Here is a 13,454-nt window from a genome sequence, read left to right on the forward strand (position 1 = left end):
GTCCTGTAGATCACAGTGACATAACAGTGGATTGTTCACTAGAGCCTATTTTATGTGCACTGATAACACTATATAATAATAACACTAATAATACAACCACTTTCAACAGGTGGAGGGTGCTTCATGGTCAGTCCAGTTTCTCAAGTTATTTCTGTAAAGCAAATTGATCTGTTTTGTATCTTCCATTCTACTCCATCAGTCTGATCCTTCCCCTGTTTTGGGCTGTTTTGTTGGCACACAGCAGGACCATGGGCGTGTTTGCAATTACTGTGGGTGAGACAGGAACAGCACTGCCTTATCTTCTAGCTGACCAGTGTCACTAAAGGCATTTTATTTTGAGATTCCTGATGGTGCTTGGCAAAGATAAACAAAATCTTCCATCAGGAAACCTGGGAGCTATTTCCACAGGAAGTTTCAAATCACTAAAGTAAATAAAAGTCTTTTACATTATTCCAGTCACTCTTTACCCAGCTTGTCGCAGGCTTTAACAAATGCTGTGAGGTGTTACAAGTTAGTAGTTTCTTGTCTTTTAAATGAAAGGCATGATGGCATTTCTCTCTCCCCCCCCCTCTCTCACACACACGCACACCACACCACACCATACCGCACTTCATTTCTTTTTCTTTTCTTCTGGGATGCAAAAACTTGCTGAAGTTGTAACTGAAGAAATCAGACAGCACAGTTAAAATTAAAATAGATATACTCCGAAGCATACAGTACCTGAGTTTGGCTTAAAAATGTTGTTTTGTTTTTCTTTGACCCTTATTGTGTAAAGACATCACCTTCTCTTCTGTTATTGGTACACCGAAATATATCTCTACATATTCCAGTGCCATGCTATGTGGAAGGAGCTGTAGCTCCCCTGTTAGGCCACATGTTGTATCGACTGGAATTTCTCTTGGTGGAATTGTTCCCAGTGCTACCATTGGAGCAATCTAGTAAACAAAGACAGGAAAGAAATGTGGTACAATATCTAACTCCGATGCTGACGCTGTTCAAGACTGTCTTAAATATATATCATGTCACAGAAATCATCCAGAAGCTGTAAAGCAAAACTTAGGCACGTAGTGCTGCAGGAGCTTCATCTGACTACACAGAAGTTTGAAAGTGAGTTTCAGCTTTCACTGTAAATACTGGCAGATTCATGAGGCTCCTAGTGGTAGTGTCCTCTTTAGCCTTGCAGACAGAGTAGGATATACTGTTCTTAAGAAGGTAGACACATTTAACTAGGAGGTAAAACACTGAAGCAGGTGCCAGTGGAAACTGAACAGCAAAGACAGTAGGTTTGCCAAAGGTTAGAAGGGATCCTTTAAGTCATACAGAGTAAAACTTTCATAATATATATGCAGAAAGTTAAAACTGGATTCACCAGAACATGACTAAAGGCCATTAAATATTTATTTGGACCCAAAGGTGCAGTTTAACTATATTTGCACTCAAAATATTATCCTCAAAAAACTTTCCAGTAATGCTTACCTGTTTACAGCATCTGACGGCTGGCATGCAATAGCATTTGACATCAGAATCTTATCCTGCAGAATCTTACCCTGCAGTCAGTTTTTACAATATTTGATCTGCAGAAACCAGACTGTATTTGCAAACTGGTGTGCAATAGCAGGAAACCTTTGACAGTACCTAAAATGCTCAGCTGAACAAAGCTGTTGCACAACTGGCATAATCAGGAGAAGTGGTCCTTTAGATATGTGGATCCTAGGCCATGAATGACTTCATAAGTACTAATCGGCACCTTAAACTGAACTATACAATTAATCAGAAACCAAGGGAGTGACTGTAGAACAGGGCAGAGCTATAGTCAGGGGAAATTTATATATACTAGGTATTAATTTTTACTCCACCAGGTGGAGTAAATGGTAATCAGGTTGCAGCATTCTGTACCAATTGAAGTTTCCAAATTGTCTTCAAGGGCAGGTGGATGTAAATTACATTTCAACAGTCTAACCTCGAGTTTATCATGGTATGGATCCACATGGCCAAACTGGCCAGGTCACAGTAGGGAGCTATCCACTGGGCTAAGTGAAGATGGAAGTAAGCATTTTTCGCAGCTGAATTAACTTTCTTCTTCAGCAATAATACTGAGTCCAGTATAACCACTACTCTTTGACCTGAATCAGCAAGGATCAGCTGACTCCCATCAAATGTAGAAAGCACATTACCCTTCCCAACCAGCATCAACTTTGTCTTGTTACTGATTTAATTTCAACTTGTTCAGCAATTTGACCAGCAGGGTGGGGCAGCCTGGACAAAGGAATGTAAAGCTTGGTGTCATCAGCATATTAATGCAATCCAATATACTGATGACATAAACAGGAGTCTTGTGACACTTCTAGTACCATTGTTATTAGCCATTAAGGGATCATGGGATTCCTGGGTTTTTGTTGGTTTTGGCTTCAATTTTTGACATAGAAACGACCTTTGTTAGGTGTTAAAATAACTGACATAGGTACCTTTCTAGAATCATTCCAGGAATGACAGCTTGTATCCTACCACTCTGCTCAGCCAAGTTGAAGCCTTCCTGGTTCAGCCCAAGGAGAGTTTCTGATGGAAGAGTTTCTTCCATTGGGCCAGAGGAGGACTTTAGACTTGGCTAAATGGAACAGTTAGGAAGATACAAGCCCTTGTATTTCCTCTTTGCATACCATCAGGCATTTAGCAACTATTTGCATCACTACAGAGAAATAATTAGCAGGTATTTATCACCCATCAGTCTTCATAGTTACGGACTAATAAGCAAAAAGCCTTTGCCATTAAGAACATATCTTATACTGAGATGCATCACTTGAGAATGTGATTAATGCTTGAAAGAAAGCAGATGGCAGCCATTTTTAAATCCAACACACTGTAAACAATGTAGCGTTTTTATGCAAATTAAAAATGTAGAAAATCCAACAAACAATTTAAGTCTCATTTGCAAATTGGCCTTAGTTTAAAAGAAAGGCAAACGTGGTATGTCCTACAGGTGTTACGTATCACTGATAGTTTGAACTAGTACCCAGATTTTGATATGACTGCACTTTGCCTTTGGTCAGATGGAAAAATCACCAGATTTTTAAAAAAAGTTTATTTCTGGCAAGGTAAATTTCCCCGCCTATAGCTCTACCAGTTCCTCCAGATGTAAAAGAAGCCCATGTATTTTCTGTTTGCATGACATCAGGCATTTAGCAACTATTTACATCTGATAAAGAGTAATTAACAAGTAATTATCACCCGTCAATCTTCCTAGTTTAGAATTAGACAACTAAAATTAAACAGCAATGGATGTTAAGATCATACAAGCAATGTAAACTTGCCCTGTTCTGATGTAAAAGAAATTAATTGAGCCAATGGTCAGCTCAAAGCAGCCACTATGTGAAGTCATAATTAAGAATGGTAGTTTTGTTATTGTTTATTTATTTAAATTAGCATTCTACCTGGAAGGATCAGTTCATAATGCATGGGCAGGAAAAGGCTATTATCACAGAAATAATGTATATACTAGTGCAGGGGTGGGCAAATTGCGGCCCGCGGGCCTCATGCGGCCCGCTACAGAGGTTTTTGTGGCCCGCCAAGACAGTCAAAAATCCACCTTGAACCGAGATTTCCTTCTAAAATTAAATGTGCTTGCAGCTATAGATGATATGAAATTAGCACAATAAATAAATTGAATAAAACTACCACTATTTTATTTAATTTATATTTATTGATTTTTATGATACAATTTATACCTTTTCTGAAATGCAAAATTAACTAATGAATGCAATCATTTTAAAAGGTGCGGCCCTCCGCTAACCTCCACTCCCACAAAGTGGCCCCCGAGCCAAAACAATTGCCCACCCCTGTACTAGTGGCCATTTAATATTGATAATTTTCTGATAGATATTCTCATACTATGTTAAACAAACCACAATTACACCAAGAATCAACCCTTATTCTCATTTATTGGAGAGTAATTGTGATTTGTTTTTAAAAGCAGGAGTGGCAAACTAGCTTTCCAGTGTTAATTCTGAGCAAAACAATCATTCAAGGTTTTCAGGATGTACCTATTTCTTCTGATGTAATGGTCCCTGGGTAAATGAAAAACATTCCGTCTCTATTCCAAATACTTGTGTTCTACAAGGCTGAGAAACAGTGGTAAACACAGGCTGTAGCTACCACACATTACAGCAAAGCATACCAAGAGAGTGGGGTGAGCACATGAGCTCACATCCTTCCAAGGTTTGTTCCTGTCTTGGAAGTCTAAGAACTGACATGCTTACCCATCCTGTTTCCTTGGCTCACGGCTTGGGATTCAAAGGTTTTGCAACAAACCATAATTTGTTAGTTAGTTCTGTTTAGAGATAATGGAAGTCTATAATTTCTGCTTTGCACAAAAGGAAAGGAGGGAGCCATTCCTGCAACAGTGTTGAAGGGGAATGCACTAAGAATATCTCTTTCCTGTGGGGGGGGGAGCCTCATAGGGATAAACAGGAGTCATGCCTTTAATCGTGCTCAGCTATCTCAAAAGTCTAACTATTTATGGGAGGGCTATCAATAGAGAGATGTAGTTGGCAACAAGAAATTTCTTCATAAGGATTATTGTAGGGAGAAGGTTTGAGGAGGATAATACCTCCAGAAAGTATATGTCTTTGACCTTTCACATTTTCCTCTGAATAAACACTCTCTCTTGATTTGACAGATGTACCAAGTGGATTTCATATTAACTTAGAGAAAATGCCCACTGAAGGAGAAAATCTGGTGCTATCCTGTTTAGCCAACAAATTCCTGTACAAAGACATTGCCTGGATTTTACCAAGAACAGTTAACAACCAAACAAGAGTCAAAAAGGCAGCCACTAAGGAGTATTCCATTGACCTCACTCTCACAATCAAGAACATTTCGCTTGAACATTCAGGCTCCTATGCCTGCAGAGCAAGGAACATATACACTGGTGAAGAAGTGCTTCAAAAGAAAGACGTTACAGTCAGAGGTGAGCACTGTAACAAAAAGGCTGTTTTCTCACGGATCTACAGATTTAAGGGCGCAAGGAATGATTGTACAACACAACACAATATAAAACACTAAAGGACTCACTAAAAAGTCATAGTTCTCTCCTATTATCTCGCTTGATTACTACTGTGGTCCTCCAGAAAGTGGGAGGCTTGAACATAGGAGGAGTAGCAATACAAAAAGAAACCCAAATAAATAAATAAATAAATAAAACAGCAAACTCCCCATCTGGGCTTCCAATTTGGCTCAGAGAGCGAGAGAGAGATTCTACTTTGACAAAGTGGTGGAAGTTGGGATTTGGAAGACTTCCTCACCCCCTGCACGGCATTTTGTGTGTTATGTTGTATTGTTCTTTGCTGTCTCCCACCAAGTGCTAATGAAAATCTTTGGACCCAGCTTCTCTTCGGCTTTAATATTCGACTTCCTCCCAAGTGTCAAAGCTGCATAAACTGAAAACTTTTTGTTGTTGTTAGAAAACTGCCTGGCTTTGGTCAACATTGGACATTTAATAAATTAACTTTAAAGTACAGTATGAGAATGGCGCAGTTGGAGAGATTGACTGGACTACTTTTTATATATATATTAATAAGATTTTTGTGGATTTATAAATATTGCCTGCAGAGCAAGTTGTTGTGCTTATTTATTTGAAATTGTTTTTCTACATTAAATATATTAATCTTTTTTTAAAAAGCAACTTTTCTCAGGGAAGGCTCTGAGGATGCAGAATAAGAAATAAAAATGTTGAAATAAGGCACATCCCTCTTGTATTGTTTGCATGCCATAACTCTGTTCCTTTGAATGTTCACATTGAGGGAACATTCCCAGTTGCCCTCTCATTGGTTTCCTTTCAAGTAAATAACAGTAGAACTGTTAAAGGTGCATTGACATCAATGGGGGAAACTCTTCCATGGCATTCCAGGGAATAAATGTGTAACCTACAAGAAAAGAATTGCCATATTTGCCTCTATTGACGAAGTTACAGCCATCAGAGAAAAAAGTTCAATGTATTTGTCCAAATCTAAAATTTAAAACGAAAGAGATTAGGAAATATATGCACACATCTATTTCTTATTCAGATGCAAATGGCAATAGGATTTAACATGGGGATTTAGAAATGACTAAACTACTGATAGAGAATTAAAGTAATCTAACCTTTTAAGTATTCATTTTTACTCTCTTTTGTGATTTAATTTCAAGGTGTTTCTATGTATTATAAAATCTGTATAAGGAAGAAGTTACTATTTTTAATACATCTGATAACTTTATTTTTTTACAATGCATATCTTTATTATATTGGGGGGGGTTCATTTATGATTAATTATTATATAGAAATTTTAGCCAAGCATTTGAAGATCACAATAGTAACAGCAAAAGTGGGAACAAAAGCAGCTTTGCTATTAAAAACAGAGGGTGACAACATGACGATTTCTTGTGCCTGAGAACTCACCCACCCATTTCCTCCTTTAAGGTAGCAAGGCTATGTCCCCCAGCCAAGCCTGTCGTTCACGTGGGAATTGCTTTTGTCAAGTGTGAAAGGGTAAACAATAGCATTTCCACATCATGCCAGTTTTTGTGGAGCCTAAAAAGCTTTGAAAACAATTAGCTACCTGGAAGTTGTCAGAGTAAAGAAAAGAATAATGGTTTCTGTCTTGAAGTTTCACCTATAGCCTTCTTGTATACAGTAGATCTTTTTTCAATACTACCATGATGGCTTCCAGAAACAATTTTGTTCTTGTACAAGCAATGTTCTGTTGGTGTTTTTTTTTTTAAAAAAAATATAGTTACAAAGCCAATCCGGTTATTTGTAACTACATTCCAGAGACAGTACTATATACTGTTGGGGAAAAAACAGGAAAAGAGGGCCTCATCGCTGTAGAGGTTATATGTAAGAACATGTTTTTTAGCAAGTTCTGGGCTGCAGTGACAGGACATTATGAATTTGTAATAGCTGGTGGAAACAAGACTTTAGGACTTTGTAGAAGAAAAAGAAAAAGGAGCAAATAGTTGTATTCAGTCTTCCCAGTACTGATTCTGTGACAGCTCCACAGGGTGAACTGGAAGAATAGGAGTAAGAGTGGGATATACAAACTGATGCAGTGTTTAGAACATAGTACTTCCTTATGGAATTAGTAACAGTGATAATTACTGCACTTATATACTGCTCTTCTAGACAGATTAGTGCCCCACTCAGAGCAGTGAACAAAGTCAGTGTTGTTACTATCCCCGCAACACAGATGGGGAGGGGCCACCTACTAAGCTCATGGCAGTAGCAGAATTTGAACCAGCAGAGTTCTGAGTCACAGTCCAACTACTTAACCACTATGCTACAGCAGCTGTTATATAATGATTTACAATAAGTTGTCCTATGGGAAGAAAGGCAGTCCAACTGTTCCTTAACTGGCATCGCCCAAGGCCTCAATAGCCATGAGCTGCAATGTTATAAATTATTGTTCCTACACTGCTGGAATGCGTGAAGAAAGAAACAGCATTGTGCAATAGGGCTTAAAAGAACATCTTTTGCGTTGTAACCAACGCACTAACCCACTACCAATACTGATTTTGTTTACTTCACTGGAAAGGGGTGAATCTGGTTCAGTTCCACATGACCTATAACTCCAAAATAGGATATGGAAAATAATAATTGTGAATTGAATTTGTATTTCTTTTTTTAAACTAGTGTTAAAATTCAGATGTGCATTTGAATAACTTGGAATTGGTAGCGGAACTGATAATGTACATTATCTCATGAAAGTGAAGCAAATTTTGAAAAGAGCTGCATAAAATAAGGGAGCTAGAAATGTTTTGCATTTTCTCTGTTGATCAGTTCTTTGGGGAAGGGGAGTCTGTCTCAGAATTTTCTTCTGTCAAGCCTAGGATGAACAATATCTCTGGCAGAGGAATTGCTGCGTCTGCTGTAGTTTCATTCATGTTTCTGTGGATAGAAGTTACAGCCCATCATGAACTTCTCTTGATTTTGAGAGTTCCATGGGGAAAGTTTGTTGTTGATTGTGTGCAGAATTGGTTGTGGTTGTAATTGAAATCTAAGGTAGATTTCTGTTGAATTCAGGTGAAAGGGGTTGAGCAAATCTGAAGGGCAAATCTGAAAATCCCTGCCTAGTAAACACAAGAGCTGAAATAAGGGAATAATGATTTCTTGCTTTAATCAAGTATTTGAAAATCAGCCAGTTAAAGAAACCATCATATTCAAAGTATGTGAAAAGTGATGCGAGAAAGTGTTTCTCAATGTGGAAAAATGTGTATGGCTATAAAGAAATTAAAATTAATCAGAAATAACTTACAGATTGTGTGCCCTCTTTTTTCATGTTTTCACATTTTATCTTCAGTGACTTGAATATGCTGTTCTATAGAGTAATTTGTGGAACACAAGATGTACACATTTATTTATTTATTTATTTATTTAATTACATTTTTAGACCGCCCTCCCCGTCAGACGGGCTCAGGGCGGTTTGACAACAAATTAAAAACAGTAAAACATTATAAAAACATTAAAATATCGTATAAAAACCATTAAAATTGGCGGGTGTAGAATATTAAATATTAAAATGCAGCATTGTCCTGCATGGGTGGTGGAAGGTCTTCAGTGGTATGGCCAGCGAGAGGACAGCCTAGCCCCCACCAAATGCCCGGTGGAACATCTCCGTCTTGCAGGCCCGGCGGAAAGATAACAAATCCTGCCGGGCCTTAGTTTCCTCAGACAGAGAGTTCCACCAGGTCGGAGCCAGAACTGAGAAGGCCCTGGCTCTGGTAGAGGCCAGGCGGACCTCCCTGGGGCCAGGGACCATCAGCAAGTTCTTAGTGGCTGATCGAAGCGACCTCCGGGGAACATATGGGGAGAGGCGGTCCCGAAGGTATGCTGGGCCCAGGCCGCATGGGGTCTTAGGTTTGGCATTCTGTGGGCAAATGTATTTTCTTGCCTTCAAGGATGACAAAAAGTTTAGCTGCATCTTAATTTATTATGCCATAAACTTTTGTGGACAAGAAGCCACTCAGCCAGTGTGGGAAATGTTATCCAAAGTTGATCAAACTACACAAACACACACAAGTATGGAAAAAATGTGAACAGTGGGGGCCAAAAGGTGATGACATGCAAGAAGTATAGTCTCTGACACTTTATATAACTATGAGATAAGCAAAGCTGACCATTCACAGAACCTTCCAAGCTTTGCTAAATTAATTAACCTACAGTGGGAGAGGAAAATGTAGCACCTATTGAGATCTAAATAAATAGAATCAAACTTGATGGTAAGATCTAATTCAGCATTTTCATGATTCAGACTTCTTTAGCTGCTCCTTTTTGAAGAATTGTGACTTTCAGGTGAACAGCAGAATGTCCTGTGAGATTTAAATGCTGCCTCACTAGTTTCTGAATATTGCCTTTTTGTGTCCAGCTTTTCCTTTGTGCAGAGACTGCAGTGCTTGTTGTAGGTAGACAACAAAAAGGCATTGTGGGCAGACAATGCATATGAGCCCCTAAAATGTGCAAATAAAATGATGAATGAGCTACTGATAGCTAATGTTTTAGGTCCTACAATTGTGTTGTCCAGGGCTTTTTTTCCAGGAAAAGAGGTGGTGGAACGCAGTGGGTTGCCCTCAGAGAAAATGGTCACATGGCTGGTGGCCCCGCCCCCTGATCTCCAGACAGAGGGGAGTTTAGATTGCCCTCCGCGCCTCTCAGCAGCGCGGAGGGCAATCTAAACTCCCCTCTGTCTGGAGATCAGGGGGCGGGGCCACCAGCCATGTGACCATTTTCAAGAGGTTCCGGAACTCTGTTCCCCCTGAAAAAAAGCCCTGGTGTTGTCTGAATAGGCAGTGAGGACAGAATTAGCACTTGCAGGGCTTAGCCTCTGAGCTTGTGTCTCTGTTAGGCAACCCACCGTTGCAGTTGAGAAGAAGAAAGCAGTTCTAAGCAACACCCTTCTAAGCTGACTGAAGTTAGTAGGCTTAGAAGGGTGTAACTGTTTAGGACTGCACTTTTAAATGACTTCATAGACAGTTAATTCGAAAGAAAATGAAATAAAAAGACATCAGTCTATAAACCTCCAGGATCTGTAGGTGGCAAGAAGTCGATCAATTTGATGGTGAACTTTTCTGATAATTTTGAAAATACCGATAACAGGCAACTTACTTGCATTGCAACAAGAAATGACTATTACTACTTGAATGCAAATTTTGACACAAGGCTTTAACAGGGATTTTATTCAGGATCTGGCATTGCTTTTAGAAATATACAATTTGTTTGTTTTGTACTTAGGGTCATATAGAAAAAGATACTTTTGTGGTTCCTTAGAAAACGAGTTGTTCTTTTGAATAATTGGTTTTCCATAATCGTGACAGAAAAGTTCATCAGGTGATATACTCTAGTCTCCTACAAAGACAGGAAATACCCATTGTAACAACTAATCCAGTGATGTGCTTGATCCTGTCACATTTGAACATGCTATTTCAAAAATGAAGACAAATCCTGATTGGTTTGTTTGCCAATAAAAGTTCCTTATTATTGTAGTGAACATTCGGTCTGAATTCTTTCTAGAGGGGACATTTGAAGAACGAAAGAATTGTCTGAACTGGGAATTCAGTGGAATCTACAATGCTTTAGTTCATGGAACTTTTTTCAAGAATCTACAGCCCTATGTGAGATCAATTGTCTTCCTGAGTAATGATTGTCGTTGGAGCAGACATGCTTCCTTTAACCTGGAGTGAACAGAGGCACCCTCTGTCTGCATGGATGCTGATTTGAAAGGTGGCTTTAACTGGGGTGAATATCACAGTTGTGTGGAAAATCTGGTTAAGTGATGAGCCAAGCCTGACTGTATGGAGACAGGACTGAAATCATCTTGATTCTATGTTTGGTTAGTGTTGTATACAATTAAACCACATGAATTCTGTATCCCAGCATAATGAATAATGATAATAAACACTTCTCTAGGAAATAGACTCTATAATAGCAATAATCTGTTTTATTGTGACTGTTAATATTGTGTCTGAGAATAAAGTTCTGTATTCTCCACTGATTCTTTGCGCAGAATCCAAATGGATCTTTCCTACCTCCCCCTTTCCACTATGTTCTCTAAAATGCTGCTTTGGCGGGTGGGAAGACTCTTGGGAACAGCATATGATGGTTTAGTGGGATGGGGAACTGGTGATAATTGTTCTGTTCCCAAGAATACAAGAACCCCTCTCTGCTTGTGGAAGAAACCATTGGCTCTGATCCATGGCCTTTGATTTTGAAGGAAGACACCATCTCTCACTAGCCTGGAACATTTGTGCTGTGGTCTCTGTTATTAATAATGACCATTGACTCTAGGCAATACTACCTAAAGAGGGAAGATCCATCTATTTGGGGGTGGGTGGATATTCTTCTGCAGATATCTTTTATTGGTCATCCTTTTTTGTTGAAAAAGCACAAATGGTAACATCAGATACTATTTTATTTGTTTCTTTTATCATCCATTTATAAGAAGTTCAGGGCACCTTGGGGCAAGATTAGGGCAAGGTTTTTTGCTTTATGGTTATAAGAATGTACTAATCAATCTGTCCATGTGTTTTGTAGCTCAGGAAGCACCATTTCTATTACGGAACCTGACTGATCAGGTTGTCAACACCAGTCACTCTGTTACTCTGGAGTGTCTTGTTCGTGGTCTGCCAGAGCCTCAGATATCCTGGTTTAAAAACAACAAAGAAATACAGCAACAACCAGGCAAGTGTAACTTTTACTCACATTTATATTCTAGATATATACCCTGTAATCTAACTCATATTTCATTGTAGTAATTCCGCCAGTCAAATGGTTGCCTCTTTTTGCAACTGGGGCACTCTTTTGAGTGCCAAATGGGAACTGTGTGATGGTTTCCATTCTGTTCACTGTTAAGTGATCCTAGTCAACACAAGAACTAGCCAAGGCAGCTTAATGCTTGAGATAAAATATCCAAATTGTCCTCTGATACAGATCCAAGTTCAAAAATGTAATAAATCAAATAACTGACAATTTGATACCCTTTACTGGAATCTGAAATCAGCCATCTATTTTTATCCAACTTTTCTCCCCATTAAGGATCCAAACTTTCAACATCATTCTTCCTTTCTCCATTTTATTCTCACAGCAACAACCTTCTGAAGTAGGTTAGGCTGAGAGTGTGTGACTGGCCCAAGGTCACTCAGCAAGCTTCCATGGTAGAGTGGGGATTCAAACCAGTGTCTCCCAGATCCTAGTCCAATACCACTTAGGCTTCCTACCCCCCGCCCGGGTTGGGAGACCCCCTGCGTTGACCTGTCCCCCAGTCCTGCTCACCTGGCCAGCAGGTAGAGGGGACCATAAGGATAGAGGGAAGCACATGTATATGTTCCACCTCCACAAAGGAATCCAGGTTCACGCGGACTGAAAACCATCCCTTTGGAGGCAGTTTTCACTTTGAGTGTGCAGACATGCGCCATGGCTCCTTCCTTCATCCCCTTGGAAAATGAATGGGATGGGACAAAGGAAGGAGCTGTGGTGCCTGCATGAGGGCTCAAAATGAAAACTGCCTCCAAAGGGGCAGTTTTCAGTCAGCCTGCACTGGGATTCCTCTGCAGGGGAGAGTGCGGGAGCTTGTGTGCACATGGGGCATAAGTGCCCCACTGTCCCCCAGCCCTCTGCACCCCTGCTTGGGCCCCTGGGCCGCCTGTCAAGCCTAACACCACCCCATGCATCCTTTTTTCAGGGTAGAGCCAGCCTTGGTCAGCAGAAAGAGCAGGGTTTTAGTAGTATCAAACAATACATTATTATTCCTAACCACTAGACTAGAAAATGGCACTTTTTTCTGAGATATTTAGGTATTTATTTATTTTATTAGACTTCTAGTCCACCCTCCCTGCTGAGCGGGTTCAGGGCGGATCACAACATTTAAAAATAATAAAACATGATTTCATGCAATTTCCATAAAAAATCTTAAAACATTATAATAATCTAAAACAGTTTTAATAATAAGTTCCCAAGATGGCAGCAGTCACTGCTTGGCTATGTATGCGGCTTCACTTTCACTTTGGGTGCTCTTGCCGCACTTCCTTTGTTGTTGCTAAAGTCACTGGAGGGAGTGCCATGCTATTAAAAAAAAAAACATGTCGAGAAGTGCTTAGATCAGTGGCGGCTGGTAAAGTTTGAAGTTGGTGGGGCCAATTTCTTCTGCTCATGCATTGAGTGGTGCATGAGCACAATACACATGTAAAGTATTTTTGTGTGTGTGCACGCACATTTTTGGATCATCACTGCATAGCAAACAAAAGCCCTTCCTTCACTGACACTTCCCCTGTAATGTATTTTTCAAAAGCATTATCTGTCACTCTAGCAAATGACAACCAATAGTCACATCACCACTCTAGGTCTGATACTTATCCCTTGTGTATTTACAGTTCTGTAAATTAAGTCTTTAACATACCTTTGACAGCTCCCAAAAATATGAAGAAGGGATGTCCCT

General features: G+C 39.6%; 1 protein-coding gene across 1 annotated transcript in view; it reads left to right on the forward strand.

Moving 5' to 3' along the window:
- FLT1 (fms related receptor tyrosine kinase 1) overlaps positions 1 to 13,454 on the forward strand; it is a 151,702-nt gene that overhangs the window by 84,455 nt on the left and 53,793 nt on the right. The window contains exons 13-14 of the mRNA XM_054973761.1: positions 4,673 to 4,963; positions 11,555 to 11,701. Of these exons, the coding sequence (XP_054829736.1) occupies positions 4,673 to 4,963; positions 11,555 to 11,701 (438 nt within the window). The remainder of the gene's footprint in view (positions 1 to 4,672; positions 4,964 to 11,554; positions 11,702 to 13,454) is intronic.

This window comes from Eublepharis macularius, chromosome 3 (assembly GCF_028583425.1).
Source record: "Eublepharis macularius isolate TG4126 chromosome 3, MPM_Emac_v1.0, whole genome shotgun sequence".
NCBI lineage: Eukaryota > Metazoa > Chordata > Lepidosauria > Squamata > Eublepharidae > Eublepharis > Eublepharis macularius.